Consider the following 19,578-nt stretch of genomic DNA (forward strand, 5'->3'; position numbering starts at 1 on the left):
TAGGAAGTAACATACATCTTGTGAGGTATTAGAATGATTTGCTAGAGGCCCTTACTGATAATTTAGAGACAGAAATGGGAAAGTTGTCTTTAGCGGGTAGGCTGGAATATGGTTCACCCACTAGACATCTTAATTCTTTCAGTTTTAGGATCATTTCTCTCAAATAAGCACCAAATCATTCAAACAGCCATATTTGTGATAAAACATAAAACACCATTTAAAAAAGCACACCAAATATTAAAAGGCAGAAAAACAGATTCATGGTAAATTATTCAATATAGACCCTTAACTTTTGAGAATGGTGTTATAAAAGATCTTATCTACCTTTCCAAAACCATCTCTTGATCCCCTAATTGCAGCAAGAACCTTAGCCTCAATGTACCATGGAGCTACCACACTATAATGAAAGTTTTCTTACAAAGGTCAAGGGAAAAGTGTAAATGATAAAGAATAAATAAAAACTAAAATTCTTCCTCAACTACAGAACATTTAGAATCTGCCCTTGGCAAAACTGGGGATTTAAGTTTGTCCTGGGCATCTACCACACTTGGCTGGTAGGGCATATCTCAATCAAACTCTGTTCTTGGGAAGAACCAAATATCAGTCACATAAATCACATTTAAAGTGCCTAGAATAGGGTCTTGCTCAAACTAAAGGTTATATGTGTCTGTTATTCTTGTTATTTTTACTGTCACTTGCACTTACATTTTAAGTCTAATTTGGATTGAAGGCTTTCCCCATATTAATATAACCTGAAATATCAGTGAGCAGAAGTGGAGAAATATTTTGGGTGATTCCTTATAATAAGACTTACAATAAGACTCCTTACAATAAGTAAGCAAATGCCTATTCGTCAAGTCCAGCATGCTTTTTCTACTAAGTAACGCTTTTTATACTAAGGTAGCAGTCATCAAACTTTCTCTGAACACCAAAGGAAGGTACACCTACATGGTCAGCTGTGAAGAATTTTAAGTGGCTCATTTGTGCTCAATTATCTATTTGTTGGACCCTGATGTACATGGCAATTACAGCGAGTCTGGAGTATCTATGAGGGTTGTTGTTCAGTCACTCAGTCATGTCCAACTCTGCGACCCCATGGACTGCAGCACGCCAGGCTTCCCTGTCCATCACCATCTCCCGGAGCTTGCTCAAACTCATGTCCATTGAATCAGTGATGCCATCCAACCATCTCATCCTCTGTTGTCCCTTTCTCCTCCTGCCCTCAATCTTTCCCAGCGATAGGGCCTTTTCTAAGACCATGAGGGAGGGGAATAAATAATTATGTTTTAAACAACAGAACCATACCAAAGCTAAAGCCACTAAATACAGATAATTTCACTCGATTAGCCTGATCCTCATGCCACCTACCCCTCTCTACCACCTCTTGTTGATCTGAAGCTTTCTTCCTAATTATATACTTCTCTGCACACACACACACACACACAAATGGAAACATAAAAGGCTAAGATGGTCTCCTTGGTGAAAAGAGAAAGGAAATTGTGTAACTGTAAGGAGTAAGGGAGATAAAGAGAGCTACAGGACAGAGTCCTAATTGTAAACGCTGCTTGATGGGTAGTTTCTTAAGTGTTTTTTAACTCTTTTAGAATAAAAGTATAAAGGTATAGGGTCAATAAAAGTATAAGGTCAAGGATCTGTATACCATACAGATTCAGAGAACTTGCTATACAGACCAAATCGTGTTTTTCCACTTCCCCACCTTCCCAGTGACATGACACCATCATTCTGCTCTCTTGCCTTTTTCTAGACACATTCCCTCTCTTGAAAAAAACTGTTTGAATCCCACTCCACCCCTCCTTCCATTTGGCAAGAGAGGAAAAAAAGAGGTCTTCAGATGAAGAGCTATCTAACAGAAATCAATTTGAAGCCCATCCATCAGTGGTCTTATTTCTGGAGAAGTCTTCGTAGTCAGAATGTCAGTCTTAGCATACTATTTCCCTTTCGGTCCTTTTTTCACCAGGGAAGATCAAAGCCCCCATCACAAAAAAAATAAAATGAGTTTTCTCTACACCTTTTCCCATTTCTCAGTTCTTTGCTGTCCCCCCTACATGAGCTTGCTAAAGCTCCAAGTCAAAGTTCACATCTAAAATAAAGAGGCTTGCAAGAGAAGCTCATGTAATCCCACTCCTTAAATATCACTAAGACATCTGAGATATTGTTTAGATCATGGACTCTTACTTTGACATACCAGCATAGGTAGATGGACAGGCAAGCACATCAGATGTCACTGCTTGGCAGCTGATAAAAGTCAGTGGTGCTATAATACTAAGCACAGAGCCACTAGATTAGTCTGCAAGGGAAGGGGATGCCTCTTCCTTCCCTTTAGTAGTAGGTTTAACCCAGCTGGCACTCTCTGGAACTTGGGTAAGTCCCTTCTTTATTCCTGCTTCAGTTTTGGGTTTTGTTTTTGTTTTTTGTCCAAATCAGAACAGTATGTAAAAGGTGATCTTCAGATAAAAAGTTCAAAAGCCACAAGACCATAATGGCATTATACAAAGATTTGAAAAGAATGAGACCTGTTCATTCCACTGCAACTATAAGGCATTAAAAAAGGTAGAAGGAAAGATAGTTGTGTGTCGTTATTTTTCAATCATCAGTTTTCTTTGAAAAAGGACACCTGGCCTAACTGTAACTGTGCAATGTCCTATAGCTTCCAAATATCCTCAGTTTTTTGTTTAAGTTTGTGGTATAGTAGAGATAGGGGGGAAAGTTAAGATTTTTCTAAACAAGAGAGTTAATAGAAATTTATTCATAAAATCTCTAAAATTTATTTAACATTATTTGGAATAAAATGATACTGCCATAAAACAGAAGGATTATAGAACTGATTGTTGAACAGTAACTATAAAAACAAAGAAAAGCCTTCCAGAGTTATCTGCATGAACATCTGTACAAAATTTTCTTCAGACATGAAAATGAAACTTTTGAAAGAACATATTTTTAATTGAATTTTTTAAAAAAATAACAGTAATTTTTAACTATGTAAGCTGATATCAAAATGTACAAGATGGTTGACACTCTAAAAATACACGTAAAGAAAAACAGGGAACTTTCTGGAAAATATCTACTGGCTATTTGTTTAACAGTTTATTCTTTGCTATTTGAAATTAATCTGAATGATATGTCAGCCCAAAAAGGAATTTAAAATCAAACACTGGATTCAATTCTGCAGTAGAGTAAACCCATAACTATAAAACTACTTGCCTTGAAATAGTCTCTTTTTTTTAAGAGTATCTAATTAAAGCCTCCTTTTGGATGTTTTTCTCCAGTAATTTCAAGGCTTAACATAGTTAATTACTAAAATGCACCCTAGTTGAATGTGCTTGTGTTCATAAACTCAAAATTAAGAAATGTATCACTTTTTAAGTGCCTTTTTCAATAGAATCTTTCTCTTGGCTGTTTAGTTGCATTTTTGTTCTTTCCTAAAACTGTTTAAACTATATACACAACCTGAGAATCAAGTTGATGGGTTTAGAAATTTTTCATTAAAAATGATACTTTATTCAAGAGAGGACATTAAATAATCCTAAGACTATGATTCAATGATGACAATTTGGTTAATTTTACTAGCTAAAAGTTTGATTTATCATTACCTCAGTGTTGGTTTATACTATGTGAAACAAACTAAACATATTCTGAACTAAATTACTTGATATTTTGAATAAAGACAGAATTAATGTTAAAACAATTTATGGGGCTAGTCCTTTTGTGTAAAGTATATATATATAGTCCTTCCCAGATTTACCATACTAATGGAAAAAATCAGGTGAAAATATTTCTTTGAGGCTGATTTTAGTGGCAAATGATTCATCAAAGGAAAAATGGGGACCTACTGTCAAAAGTCAGGAGTGCCAATGCAGAGCTAAGTAAGAGAAATGGCAATCATCTTTTCTTGGAAAAGTATAGGCTAGCTTCAAAGCTGCCTTACTTCCTTCTGTACATCCTGTTTGCCATTTCAAAAGAAAAAATAATACAGGAATGAAAGCAATTTCAAAGTTTAGTCTAAAATACAAACTAAACACAAAAATAATTTAAAGTGAAACCAAATAATTAAGAGAACAGCAAGACCAATTACTAGATAATAAAATCAAAAAATAACAAAAAACTACAAAGGGTTCTGGAATACAGTAACTTATATACATACAGAGAGATACATGAATGCAGTCACTCCTTAATTATCATCTAGTTTGGTACTATGGTCAATTGGGAATCAAAGGAAGAAAAAGAGGCAGTGAATTATAAGGTAAAACGAAATCCACTCACAGTTGACAACAGTGAAGTACAGATGTTTGCTGTACTTTTGAAATTGTAAAAGGATGAAAAAACAAATATGGTCAGTAATGTTCTTTAGAAAAGAAGCACACTGCTCGCCTTGATTCACCATGTCATTCATCACAGACCACCAAGGCATGAATTAATGGTGCATCAGAAGAGCTGTTCATTGGTATTGATGAGCAATGGAAGAATTCAAACTGAATAGAAGCTAATATATTCAACTGCTAGTAATTTAAAATCAGTAACTCTTTGTGCCTAATGAAGCTGCAAGCTTTGGTCAAAACCTAAACATGAAACCATAAAATTATCACACTGAGCAACATCACAAATTTTCTTTTCATAAACAAACACCTGGCGAACTCAAAATCAAACTTTTCCTACATCTTGAAGCCCCCGGGCATGCTTGAAGAATCACCCAGAGGCACACAAACACTAATGAATTATTTTTTCTTATTCTCAAGTGGAAGTCATTTGTGCAAAGACAACGCATAAAGGAATGGAAAGTCTATAAGCCAGAAAAGTTCCACCTTGAGATGACTTTGAAAGCACATAATCTTTAAGAAAAAAAAAAAAAAAGCACATAAACTCCTAAAGATCTTAAACAGTACCATTTTTATGCAAATACTGTAACTGAATCACTTTCTTCTTTTGAAGGAACAATATTCTTCAAGAGAAGGCCACTCCATCAAAGCCAGGAGCACTGTATTCCCAGGATCTCAACAAGGAGGCACAGACCAAGGTCGCTTCTGATTCACTGCAACCTTCTGTAATTCCAGGCTTGCAGACCCAGATTCAGGACCCCACCCCTTCAGGAGCAAGTCATTACAATAATAAGTTGCCTTCAACTTCCACAAACCAGCTAAACATGTTTAACTACGAACGCCCAAAACACTTCATCCAAACCCAAAATCCATGTGGCTCCAGACTTCAGCCTCCCGGACCGGAAATCTCCAGCTACTCTAGCCAGACCAAACAGTCTTCCATTACCATCCAACCACGCCAGTGCACAGAGCAAAGATATTCTGCCTCCTCAACAGTGAGCTCTCACATCACTATGTCCTCCTCTGCTTTCCCTGCTTCTCCTCAGCAGCTTACTGGCTCCAACCCAGGCCAAAGGGTTACAGCTACTTATAACCAGTCTCCAGCCAGCTTCCTCAGCTCCATATTACCATCACAGCCTGATTACAGCAGCAGTAAAATCCCTTCCACCGTGGACTCCAAGTAAGTGAGCTTAAAAAATATGTATATATATATATACATATATATATAGAAAGAGAGAGACACATAGTTAGATAGAACTGTGTATCCTGGGAGCTAGTATCTGGGGGAGAAGGGGGATGGGTTATGTACGTCATTCTTCACGATCTAAAAAGTCAATGTGACCTCATGGTCTCATTCCATATTTTTCCTGGAACACCTTGAACCAGGGTACTGGCAATAAGTCATCTGATCCATTCTCCAGTGTCCAGGTTGAGTTAAAACCAAATCACCTGTTACTTCATATTATACAATTATTCACCTATTATTTTCCATCTTCAAAAAAAGATTTCTAATATACCCAAGAATAGTGAACTATTTCCACAGCTTTAAGTTCCTCATGCTGTAAATTTGATCACTCTGGATCTAAGCTTAGCTGAGGTGAACACCTGTCTGCTCTTCTTCAGATAGGATTTCCTCTCACATAAGCAGAGGCTATTAAGTTTCTTCTCAGTTTTAGTCTTTTCTTACTATCCATCTTCCCCTCTGATCCTGAATATCCACTTGGCTAAAAATAAAATATGGGATTCAGACACTAAAGTATGTGAATTTTCTCGATGATCAGAAAAAAAGGCTTGAATAGATAAAGGTTCTTGACCTTAAAGTTTTGAAGATCATTAAAACCACACTTTGTTCAAGCTGGTTGGACCAATCTAAATACAGGGAAGAATACCTGCAGACTTACGCAAGCATGTACTATTGCCACAGCCCTAAAACTGTCCGAGGAGAAACTGATATGAAGAAGGACATAGTGGTTGTGCTTTTTTTAAAACATGAACTAAATACTTTGTGCTTATGCAAACTCTGGGCTATCAGTTTTCCTATTCCTCGGCTGGCTAGAACGTCAAAAGAATTAAATCAGAGGCATCTGAAAAACTGATGGAATATGTTTTGTTGGTTACAGGCTTATCAACAGATATGCTGAAATTCTTGCTAATTTCTCTCAGTTTTCTCTAGAGGCTAATTTTTCAAGAGATTCCAATTGTTACTGGTCTAACCACAGCAAATCAACTTGCAAAGAAAATTTTTCAATATTTTTAAAAATAAAAACTAAGAAAGCCAAACACATTTGTTAGAATCCTATAGATACTAGGTAGAACCATCTGAAATGGCTGATAAAAATTTTCACCTACAAAAAGACATTCTCACAGGTTTGGCCTAATAATTTTAAAAGATGCCTTCAGGAATTAAGAGCCCTTTCCTCCTCTTCTATCCCAAATTCCCATTATACCTATTATCACACATTGTAGATTTTTCTTAGTTACATTTTACCCAGATAATCTTTTTGCATCTAGCTTTCAATTATTTCTAAATTTCCTGTATAAGCATATTTAAATCTAAAATAACCTTTTCTGACTACTATATTCTTCTTAGTAAAGTCTTTAATCCTATTCCAAATTCCTGTGCAGAAAAGAAGGCCATCAAATAAATACGAGCAAGCCATGACCATGTACTTAGTTCCATGCATAGAACTAAAGAGGGGAAAAAAGGGTGCAATGGAGAGGATGAGAAATAAAGCATAGAAGGACCCCAAACTAGAGATCAAAGATCCAGCTTTAGCTGTTCCATTTTCAGCAATCATAGATAACTCTTTTAATCTTCCCACAGCCACTTGATACCCATTCAGTGTCCAGCTGTACAGGGTGGAAAGCTCTGGCCCTTTGAACATTTGTGCACAACTCCCTCATTGTTATGATGGGCTTAAGTTTGCCCTGTCTTCTAAAATAATTCCCTTGGATTCTGACCTAGAGAAGCTTGAAAGCTTTAGTTAGCTTTTCATCAGTAAGGAACCCTTAAGCAAATGTTTCATACATTTGCTCGAACCAACAGACTGGAAATTTAAAGGAACTCTTTAAGTACTCCTTTCAAAAAGCTTGCTGTGTGACATTCAGCATGACTACCTTACCTGCTAGGTGATTCAGTATGTTGATCTTTAACGAAAGTAAGGATTTGCGTGATTAATGTTAGGGGGAGAAAACCCTATAAAGCATTGTGCAAGTATAACGTTAGTTTCTAATTATGAACAGATAGCAAGTCCTAACCCTTAAACCATATAAAATGGTAATAATGCAGATACTCAGTGAACAAAGTGACTGAAGTTGCATAAATACATATAAGTAATTCTCAGCCTTGGTTTTAACAGTCCTTTAGGATTTCTCAGACATATTCCACTTTAATATGACAGTGTGACAAAATTATAATTTAATGCTAACTCACTTTACCAAACACATGTAACTTTTTAAAAAATGGTAGGCTAGCTCAAAAAAAAACCCCAGGCAGACTATTCTAACTTAATACATTTGAAGAAATAGTAGATCTATAAAACCAAAGGAATTTTACCACTTTGACCTGGTAATTCAATCTTAAAACAAAACCACCTTACTATTTACTTAAACACTTTGTTTGGCTATTTACTTCACTGAAAAAATTAGACTTAAGTAAGGACTGATATAGGCAATCCTGAAGATCTGGAATACAACAAGGGAAAACGTATATATTCAACTTTCAATAGAGTATCTTGAATACAATGAAAAATATTCATTCATTGAACTAATAGTATCGCCTCACTACTTTGAAAGCTTCGGGTTAGTAGATATAAATAATACAACAGTGAGTAATAAAACATCTTTTTTCCCTCAGTATATTTACAATCTAGAGATTACTAACCAAGTCCCCAAAGTCTGCAAAAATTAAAACTCTAGCTCCACTCAGAGGAAATATATTTCCCCTTAGCTTACAGGTTCTTTTAATGATCCTTGAGAATTTTTGAACATGAACTTATCAGAAAACAGACCAAGGCTTCCTCATCTGGATATCTGGAGAATGTTTATTATGATAATGGCAAAATATTCAGAGGGCAGTGGCCAGTTTTCCCACATAATATAGTATCTATTATACTAAACGGGTATAAGCTAGCACCTGCAGCGCCCTAAGTAAATAAACTAGGTAAAATATGAATAAACTGTTAAAAGCATGAGCTACCTAACAGATCTAAAAATACAGGACTCCCTAAACACCACCCCTGCCCTCTATTAGAATCAGCAGGGAAACTCTGAGAGGTGCAAGGACGTCTTAGAATAAAATTTAGGATTGGAATTTGAAATAAGGATTTAAACCAAGCTCTTCAAATGCCATTCAAACATGTTTTCTAGACCCCCTTTTTTCTCAGTTTACATTTCTTTCTCCTTCCTCCTCTAATCATCTCTTTCTCTAAAAATCACTTTAGCAACATTAAAGAAACTATTACTTTAGAAGTTGTTATATAGTGCCATACTTGGATTATCTAGAATATGAAATTAACAGGAAGTAGAAATTAAAGCCAGAGATTATATAAACTCAATTCAATTCAAAGCAAGAGAATATTCATTGAACACCAGTAGTCATGCTGATAAATGTTTAACAATCAGCTCTGGAGGAAGGTGGTAATTGTGGTACTAACCAATTTCCCTAGTGCATATACTCCCACCAATCAATTTCAGACTTTCAACATGAGATCACAGTGAGTTGGGAAGAGACACTAAACATCATTCTCTTAAGCCCATATGAGTCAGTTCTAGTACACTAATGCTTACTATCCATCCATAAATCAAACTTAGGAAATTCAACTGGAATATTGGAAGAGCCCTCACGTTGCCACTTACCAGACTCACTCTCACTTCTTTAGGAAAGATCTTCTTATGGAAAAAGATATTCTTAAGGAAAAACATTCTTCTTACGTCTAATCTAAATTGCTCCTCCTGCTACATAATTTTCATTTGCAAAGACAAAAAGAAAAGAAAAAACAGCTGGTAACCATTCCTATAAAATTCTTCTTGACTGTTATTAAGGCAATTGATATTTTAATAACACCAGCAATACTAAGTGGTAAATTCAACCTACCTAAAGGTGACTGACAAAAAGATGCCAATTCTATTTTACCACTTCTTAAAGATCTCCTTTTTAAAAAATCTTTTTTTCTTTTTACAGCTATCAACAACCCTCAGTAGGCCAACCTGTAAATGTTAAGTCATCCCAAAATGCAAATGCTAAGCCCACACCAAGGACTCCTGACCATGAAATACAAGGATCAAAAGAAGCTCTTATTCAAGATTTGGAGAGAAAGCTAAAATGCAAGGACAGCCTTCTTCACAATGGAAACCAAGTAAGCAAGATGCCTATTTAGCATAAAAAGACAATAGAACTATAAAATCTAATCTCAGTAAGAGAGTTGTTTCTGTCTCACAGAGCTATGTCCATATAATCAGCAAGGGATAGGATTTTCTAAAAAGAGGGAATATTTGGATCCTATTCTGTACTTCTCTGCATGAAATCCCTTCTAGGAGTTCAGTAGTAAAAGAATGAAGCAAATGGAAAAAAAAAACCAATCTGAATGACTTAATTCAAATTTTAAGAGTTGCCCTTCCATAAAAATGTCTGATGACCAAATAACTAATGGGAAATACTGTCAACCTGACTTCTTCATGTACTTTGATATATACTATTAATGGAAACAGCTACAATTCTTATTTTGCACATTGTATTATTAGTCACTGATATCTGCAACAGTACTACTATATGCCTTTAATCTACTACTGGATTGGCCAAAAAATTTGTTTGGGCTTTTTGAAAGAAAAAAAAAATATATGAGTTTGAGTTAACTCAGGAAGATAGTGAAGGACAGAAAAGCCTGGTGCGCTGTAGTTCACGGGATCACAAAGCATCAGTCATGACTTAGCAACTGAACAACAACAAAGCTTGCCTTTCCTAGGAGAAAAAAGAAAACAGTGATGAATATTTACAGATGAAGGAAGTGGAAATGCTTTGAATGAAAGAAAATGATCTCTTAAAAATACAGTATCTATCATTCAATAGGCATAATTATATTTCTTGGTGGTTTTAAGGTAAGGTCATATAAACAACTTTTACTAAATCTCACTACTATCTCCTTTATGATTCTTTCTTTAAAGCGGCTAACATATGAGGAGAAGATGGCTCGCAGATTGCTAGGACCACAGAATGCAGCTGCTGTGTTTCAAGGTCAAAATGACAGTGAGGCACAAGATTCAGCACAGGTAAATTAAACTAATCTTTATCTAACTGGAGCACTTTTCTTTCATGTGATTTTCAGATGTACGCTCTTCTAAATATTTATAAATAGCATTTGAAGCAAAAGTCAATTACTTCCACGCTGCATTAGATATAAAAAAGGACAGGCCATGACTGGTTGAATACATACACAAAAATTTTTAACTTTACCCTATTTTCTGGTGGTTCTAATATCTGCATATGAAATGTTACAAAGTCAAAACACCAGAAGGCTAATGGTGTCACTTTTCATCTGGACATTTAGGGGTCAGTTAGACCTAGGACTCTCCCTACAACGTCTACATGGACAGAAAATTTATCAGTTGTAAATCTTTAACAGGACGGAAGTTAAAACTCTAAAGAAAGTAATTGCAACCTTTTCTCATAAGCTGTTTATCATTTCAAAGTTTTAAAATAAACTCGTGTACTAATGAAACATCTAATTCCTTTGACACGTTCCATGTATTTTGAAATGCTTATTAGAAACAAAACAGACCACAAAAATCTTATGAATAATGGCTCCAGGATTAACAAAAGCATCCTTTCCAAGAAGGGATTAACTTTATGGAGAACATAAAGTGATTATTCCACAGGCATGTTCCTGACCAATTTTATTTTAACAAGTTAACCTCAAAGAGAAGTGTACTGCTGGAGAGGCAGAATGAACAGCTATTGCTTCCTGTCTTCCTTCTGTAGTTATCTCTTAGTCCTTCCTAAAAAGTCCACAGAAACTGGGAGCAAAAGGGATGAAACCAGGCATTCAAGAATTCCAATCTCCTGAAAAAGCATCCTTCTAAAGTATAAGAGGAAAATAAGATTGTTTCTATTAAATGTGACTGTGTGTTAATCACTCAGTCATGTTCCACTCTTTGCGACCCTATGGACTGTAGCCTACCAGGCTCCTTTGTCCATGGAATTCTCCAGGCAAGAACACTGGAGTGGGTAGCCATTCCCTCCTCCAGGGGATCTTCCCAACTCAGGGGTCGAACCCCAGATCTCCCACATTGCAGGTAGACTATTCACACAGGAGATCCAGGTTCAATCCCTAGATCAGGATGATCCCCTGGAGAAGGGAATGGCTACCCACTCTAGTATTCTTGCCTGCAGAATTCCATGGACAGAGGAGCCTGGTGGGTTACAGTCCATGGGGTCACAAAAGTCAGACAGTACTGAGTAACTAACACTTTCACTTTTTCACCAAATGTGACTAGATCTACTAAAAAGGATAGAGTGGGGTCTATCTAGCACAGCAAGTTAACTAGAACCTGAAAATAGAACTTAAATCTCTCCTAGCTACTAAACAGTTCACATGCTCATTTATTCAACTAATTTATATGAACCATCTACTGTGTGTTGGACTCTGCAGTTGGAATAGGAGATTAAAGCAAGAAAAAGACATAAATATATCTCTATAAGAAGAAATAACTCAAAGTAACATTATATTGATGATGGTTTATCTTACAAATTCAATGTATGATTTCAAGGGCAAGGATGTATTGTTTTTCTCATTAGTTCTTCAAAAACTTTAAAATGAAGATGACAGTACCAAGAAAAGAGAGAGCAGCAAAATATATTATGAAACCAGAAAAGAAAAATCTTACACTTCAAATAGTCTACTTAAATAATACAAAATGTCATCAAACTATTGTGCTGGCCAAAAAGTTCATTTGGGTTTTCCCTAAGATGGTATGAAAAAACCTGAATGAACTTTTTGGCCAATGCAATACATATAACCAAAAATATCATACCTATGAACACAAATCTATATATATTCAAACCACTATAGGAAAAAGTAAAAAACTTAATTTGGGTAATATGATTTTAAGTGGATTTTTTTTTACCAAAAAATTCGTTGAGTGCTCTTTTTTATATTTTATTTATTTTTTAATTGGAGGAGAATTGCTTTACAATATTGTGTTGGTTTCTGCCATATTGATTGTTCTTTTGACATTTTGCTTAGAGAAACGCAAAGCCTCACCAACAATTATTGCAGTTATAAGAATTTTGTTTTAGAATGACAAAATACAAATAAAATTAAAGTTCATCCTAAAATAAATTATCTGTATTTATTTGCTATGTTGCTATACAGATATTTTTCATATGTCCAGATAAGGACTATGTTTTCTACTTCTTTGTATCTCTCACTATACCAAGCACAATGAAATATGAGAAACAGGCACACAATATCTTACTAATTAATTATAATATTCATCAATTTCTGATTTAATCCTCAAATATGAATAACTTTCTGGTGCTCAGATATAAATCCTAAAAGATGGTTGTTTAAATTAAATACATCCTTATTAAGCAGGAAGTAATATTGTTTTCCAAAGGCTAGTCATAGCTCTACACACAGCTTCCAGAGTGTCCATCAAGATTTTGTCCCCTGAGCTAAAAAGAAAAGTATTTTCCAGTCTAATACATGTTTATTGTTGTTGGTGCCACTTATGAGTAGTAGGCATAATACCCTGTTATCTACTGCCAACAAAAGTGACTTCACGACTATTTCCGTTTTACCAAAGGACAATCTGTACTATGTGCTCACATTTCAAATACACCACGGGGATTCATCATCCTTTGACATAAAAAATAGTCATTTGAAAAATGGACCACTATCAGTTCAAAGTTTACTTAATTTTCATAAACCATATCTATTCAATAGTCTTAATTCTACAGATTTCTTGCTAGAGTACTAGAAGGTTAGTATACCATATTTTAAATGCTTAACAGCTAAATATACAGAACTATCTATGACAATACAAACACAACCACAACAGAAATGTTCCTTTCAACTACAGCTACTAAATTCTGCTTAATTTCAAGCTAACGATGGTATGTTAACATTATCACTTTCTTTTAATTTCAAGCAGCACAATATAGAACATGCACGACTGCAAGTTCCTACATCACAAGTAAGGTAAAAAAATGTTTCTAATTTTAAAGAAGTATGTATTTTGCTACCTAAAACATGTTCATATTTTTTTAAATGTAATATTTACAAAATCCTCAAGTTTCTTATAAACCTTTTATAAAAAACAGTGTCACCAGAGGGGATAGCGGGTTGGGGGGTGGATAAATTAGGAGTTTAGGATAACATATACACACGTCTACATACAAAATAGATAAATAAAAAGGACCTATTGTACAGCACAGGGAACTATATTCAATGTCTTGTAATAACCTATAATGGAAAAGAATCTGAAAAAGATATATTTGTATATAGCTGAATCACTTTGCTATACACCTGAAGCTAACACAACACTGTAAATTAACTATGCTTAGATGGTAAAGAAACTGCCCACAGTGCAAGAGACCCAGGTACAATCCCTGGGTTGGGAAGATCCCCTGGAGAAGGGAATGGCAATCCATTTAAGTATTCTTGCCTGGAGAATCCCATGGACAGAGGAGACAGGCGAGCTACAGTCCATGGGGTCACAGAGTCAGACATGACTGAGCAACTAACACACACAATAAAAATGTATGGCTATAAAAAAGAAAATAATGTTTATACTGCTTTGGAACAACAGAGAAAAGCAATGTGAATTTTCTAACATCCAAGATGACGATAAAAATTTTTATCTGTTAATTATCACAACTGTCTCAGAGGAAATTTTTTAAATGTCTTGGTCAAATAAGCCAAGACCATGTTTACATACTAAACATGTTTAGTAAGATGTTTCTAAATTGCTACCATTTCTAATAGTCATCAAATATGCCACAGATAAATATAGCTCTGCAGTCTCTCTCCATTGTTACTACACTATCAAATCTAACAGCATAGCCTCTGGGGTTTCAAATGTGATGGCTAAATTATATTTCCACAAAAGGAAGAGCAATGACAATTCTTCTGCATAGTGATTATTAAAATGTTTTTGTAGAAGCAGATCATCTTCAAGGGGAGATGTGAATGATCAGGATGCAATCCAGGAGAAATTTTACCCACCTCGTTTCATTCAAGTGCCAGAGAATATGTCAATTGAAGAAGGAAGATTCTGCAGAATGGACTTCAAAGTAAGAGAAAAGTTCAAAAATATTGGAGAGAAGTTAACAATGGGATACTAAGTTTTGAAAAATGTCTCCTCCTCTTCAGAGCTTTCCACACAGCCTGACAAGTAGTATGTATGTATGTGTGTGTGTTAGTCACTCAATCGTGTCCAACTCTTTGCTACCCTATGGACTGTAACCCACCAGGTTCCTCTGTCCATGGAATTCTCCAGGCGAGAATACTAGAGTGGGTAGCCATTCCCTTCTCCAGGGGATCTTCCTGACCCAGGGATCGAACCTGAGTCTCCAGCATTGCAGGCAGATTTTTTACCGTCTGAGCCACCAAAGAAGCCCAAGTAGTATACATAGTGGATAAGAACACTATACATAAGTTTACCTGGGTTAAAATCCTGGCCCTGCCATTTTCCAGCTGTGTGAAAGTGAACTCGCTCAGTTGTATCTGACTCTGCAACCCCATGGACTGTAGCCTACCAGGTTCCACCGTCCATGGGATTTTCCAGGCAAGAATACTGGAGTGGGTTGCCATTTCCTTCTCCAGGAGATCTTGCCGACCCAGGGATTGAACCTGGGTGTCCAGCATTGTAGGCAGATGCTTTACCGTCTTCCCAGTGTAACCTGAGACAAATCATTTAATATCGCTACCCTTCTGTTTTCCCTGTAAAATGTGAATAAAAAATGTACCAACGTCATAAAGCTATTTGAGATAAACTGAGTAAATAGGTATAAGGTACTTACAATAGTGCCAAACACCTAATACCCTATATAAGTGAAGTTTTCATAACAATAGGATTTCCTAAATAAAATGCCTCTTCAAGAAATTCAAGCTGCCCTGCCCTCTCTTGGCCTAGAAGAATTCTTCAGGCTAAAATAACTTATCAGTAAGGCCTACATTTTTATTATCATCATTTTGGAGAACTTTTTCTTCATAAAATATTTTTCCAGATTCCTTATGAGTGAAATTCAGTGTACAGATTTGACTGTTAAGGCTTATATGAAAACACTTAACAAAATGTCATTCATATCCCAGAACTATAGCTCAAGAACACTCATGTTTTGGAAAGGTTATTAATTAGATTAGCAAGATTCATATATGCGTGTCTCTAGGACTTCATTTGCACTTGCCACGAGCCAGAAAAGCCATAACACTTCCATATTCCTTGTGGAAACCAATATAACATAAATTAATGTCCTTAATATAGTAATTAAGAGATCTTAAGGAGCCTGAGGTTGCATATGAAAGAGCTAGAGGTGGTTTGAGATAGTCTGAAAATACTATATTAATTTCAAGGATTATCATTTTTACTATTTTGTTAAAAATTATTGAAAGAAAATATCTTTTAAGATTGTACTTTGCATTTTTAATCACAAACCCACTCAGATACTGAATTGTTAAAATTCATAAAAGGACAAAGGGGTTCCAGTGATCTGTAATTTAAAATTCTATCATCTTGTATTTTCCTTTCTAGGTGAGTGGACTACCAGCTCCTGATGTGTCATGGTATCTAAATGGAAGACCAGTTCAATCAGATGATTTTCACAAAATGATAGTGTCTGAGAAGGGTTTTCATTCACTCATCTTTGAAGTGGTCAGAGCTTCAGATGCAGGGGCTTATGCATGTGTTGCCAAGAACAGAGCAGGAGAAGCCACCTTTACTGTGCAGCTGGACGTCCTGGGTAAGCTTTCAAAGAGATAACAGAGAGCTCCTTAAAAACATGTCAAATCAAAAAAGAAACTGTTGAAAAAGACTTTACATTTAAGGTTAATGTCTATACTATAGAATCTAGTAGAACATCAATTTTTATGTAAAAGCCACAGTGGGCAGAGGTTGAGGGAAACTCAAAGAAACTAGAATGACAGATCTACCACTAAAGCTTTTCTGGAAGAGAAATAAGGTAACATTTCAGACAGACCAAAGAAGGTAGTGTACTCTAGTTACATTTTTAGACGTACAGTATTTGTAGATAAAACATTAAAATGAAAAATTGTAATCTAATCATTTTTCTGGTCTATGATCTAAAATAATCAATCTGATCCACATTTTCACAGGTTGTTATAATCACACATAGTTTAAAATTGAAGAGTAAATGTTAACTTTTAGCCTTAGGCTGTGCACTTTTTACCAGAAATTAGTCTCTAATTATGACAACAAAAATATGCCAACTTGCTTTAGAAAACAAGTAGAATAAAACTCATGTCTCAAACTTGTTTTTAGTAGTTTTCATAAAACTAATGCCCTGTTTTAAAATATTACAATTTAACTGCTTTAAATATATCACATTTATAATGACTTAAGATATACTGCATCTGAGATATTTTGCTATAATTCACTGTCTATTATATAAAAGCTTGATCAAGTTAAAGGATGGGCAATCCTGAATTTGTATTCTACCCAGATGAATGAAAAATCTGTAAGATTATTCTATGATATAATAAGGGACCTCAGACTAAGGGAAAAACTAGTGATCTGGGAATTTTAAATACACACATACACACACACAGAGAATTCAAGGGATTACGCTTAGGGCTAAACCTTTCTATGCCAATAGCTCCAAAAACACTATAATGTTAGCACTGAAAAAGACTTCAGCTGGCATTCATCCAATCTCCTCATTTCTCCTTCAGAAAAGCTAGGGTTATAGTATTATAGTACCAGTTACTCTTTTCCCTCAGGTATTTGAAGAAAAGTAAAGACATAATAATTACTGGCATTTGTATTTTATGGTTTACAAAGTGCTTCTTCATTCATAACCGCAACTGATCCTCACATAATTTTGTTCAGTGTGGGCACAGCAGTCACTATTACTTGGGTATCACTTTATAATAAATAAAATTTAGTCTCAGAGAAACTAAACAAAATTTTCCCCAATGTGCATGGCTGGTGGGGCAAACAGAATTTGGACCCAAGTTGTTGGTTGTCTTTCCACCACTCAGTCTGTCTCCCTACAGGTAAGATGATGACAACATAACTTAAATTCTTCAAATGAAACATGATTATAAAGTCAATTCATCATTACATTAGTTTTAGAATTATAAATAGTATACAACAGTATTGCATATTATTTTAACTAAAGCTGAAACATAAACCTTCCATTCCTGTTGTTAGTACTTTCTAAAACTTTTGTATCAGCATACAAACTTCATAATACTTTGGTTTGACTTAATATTCTTATAATATTTCAAATACATGAATTTTCTATTAATATGTAGCAAAAGAACATAGAAGAGCACCAATGTTCATCTACAAACCACAGAGTAAAAAAGTTTTTGAGGGAGAATCAGTGAAGCTAGAATGCCAAATCTCGGCTATACCTCCACCAAAGCTTTTCTGGAAAAGAAATAATGAAATGGTACAATTCAACACTGATCGAATAAGGTAAGATAAGTATTTCAAGAGTTAACTATAGTGTACTTGGGTGAATCCAGTTATCCTTTGAAATGCATTATAAATGGCATGCATTTGTGATCTCAATTTGTCTAATTTTAAAAACATGTATAAATGAAACTAACACAATATTGTAAATCAACTATACTTCAATTTTTAAAAATATATAGAAATATGATAAGCCTCACTAAGCTAGATTCCACTAATCAGAAATTTAGCAGTTAAAGTAGGCTAGGATTTACCCTTTTACTAACAATAAAAGAAGATGACTCAAGGAAATAGATGATACAAACAAGATTAGGGGGATGTTTAATTTAAGAAAAGCAGTAGTTATGCAATGACTACCTACAGACTCAGAATTTCCAAATGCTTTTTTTTCTTCTTACTAGTCTGACTCTGTAGGTTAGAGACATCGTAAGTAAATTCTCACAGAAAAACTAATTCCTTTACTTTCAACTTGTAATTATCTGTTTCCAGTTTATATCATGATAACTCTGGAAGAGTTACTTTATTGATAAAAGATGTAAACAAGAAAGATGCTGGCTGGTATACTGTGTCTGCAGTTAACGAAGCTGGAGTGACCACATGTAACACAAGATTAGATGTTACAGGTATGTCATGCTCTTATAAAGTGCTATGTCAAGTGTTATAAAGAACTTAACTGAGATTTAGTAAGAAACACAAATTCCAGCATAGTACAAAATCTGAGGGATTCTTCTCATACATAGTCAGTTTTCTATTTTTTCTTTTCCTGTCTGATAACAACTACCTAGAGCAACCCACGTGTTTAGAACAAGTTTTCTAAATTAACTTTTATTTGATCTATTTCAGCCCGTCCAAACCAAACTCTTCCAGCTCCTAAACAGTTACGTGTCCGACCAACTTTCAGCAAATATTTAGCACTTAACGGGAAAGGTCTGAATGTGAAACAAGCTTTTAACCCTGAAGGAGAGTTTCAGCGGCTGGCAGCTCAATCTGGACTCTATGAAAGTGAAGAACTTTAACCACTCTACCAACATTGGAAAACACAACAACTACACTATCAATAATATATTTAATTAAATTTTTGAAATAAATCCATAGCTGTATTAACAGATTATGGCTTTAATTAGGTAACACAACTAATACATATTTACAATACAGTTATCCTTTGATTCCTGCACATTCTATTTACCTCTCTGGTTTGTGAAGCCTACAGAAAATCTGGATTTGTAATTGTAGAAGACCTTTAACAAATGTGAGATTTTAACATTTAAGTCATACACACCTACAGGTTATAAATTAATATCAACATTTTAAACACATCTAATGCTTAATAAGATTTACTGATACTGCTTTCTAAATAGTTTTACCTGTTTTTTCTGATGGGAATACTAACATGGTATAGATTATCTGAGTGTTCCTTAGTTTTATGTCAAAACAGAATAAAATTTCAAATATTTAAAACAGACTGTCTCCTCTTCACAAAAGTCTAGATCTTTAAGATAAAACTTCTGGTTTGTGACACTCTGCAAAACCTATGAATAACAACCTCCAGGAGGGCAACAATACTATATCCTAGAACAGTTGATCTGTG

At 35.0% G+C, this 19,578-nt stretch overlaps 2 protein-coding genes across 18 annotated transcripts in view; one reads left to right on the forward strand and one right to left on the reverse strand.

Moving 5' to 3' along the window:
- KLHL3 (kelch like family member 3) overlaps positions 1–19,578 on the reverse strand; it is a 289,234-nt gene that overhangs the window by 268,354 nt on the left and 1,302 nt on the right. The window contains exon 1 of one of the 6 annotated variants that reach the window (XM_081500696.1): positions 4,902–5,401. The exons of 2 other annotated variants lie outside the window; for them this stretch is intronic. The gene's annotated coding sequence lies outside the window, so the exon portion shown is untranslated. Of the gene's footprint in view, positions 1–4,901; positions 5,402–19,578 lie in introns of those variants that run through there. 3 more of the 6 variants (XM_081500709.1, XM_081500714.1, XM_081500701.1) reach the window with 3 other exon arrangements.
- On the forward strand, positions 2,290–19,448 carry MYOT (myotilin). 12 transcript variants are annotated; one of them, XM_081500740.1, is made up of 10 exons: positions 2,290–2,382; positions 4,948–5,514; positions 9,517–9,691; positions 10,497–10,601; positions 13,482–13,531; positions 14,493–14,625; positions 16,086–16,293; positions 17,828–17,993; positions 18,480–18,697; positions 18,794–19,448. In XM_081500740.1, the coding sequence occupies exons 2-9, from the start codon at positions 5,159–5,161 to the stop codon at positions 18,652–18,654; spliced, it is 1,368 nt and encodes a 455-aa protein (XP_081356866.1). In that variant the 5' UTR covers positions 2,290–2,382; positions 4,948–5,158; the 3' UTR covers positions 18,655–18,697; positions 18,794–19,448. The 12 variants fall into 12 exon arrangements, with proteins under 12 accessions (XP_081356866.1, XP_081356861.1, XP_081356863.1 ...); XM_081500735.1 differs by having other exon boundaries at positions 18,480–18,645; XM_081500737.1 differs by having other exon boundaries at positions 18,480–18,633.

Source organism: Giraffa tippelskirchi, chromosome 6, assembly GCF_054371585.1.
Source record: "Giraffa tippelskirchi isolate mGirTip1 chromosome 6, T2T-mGirTip1v1.2.pri, whole genome shotgun sequence".
In the NCBI taxonomy this organism is placed as follows: Eukaryota; Metazoa; Chordata; class Mammalia; order Artiodactyla; family Giraffidae; genus Giraffa; species Giraffa tippelskirchi.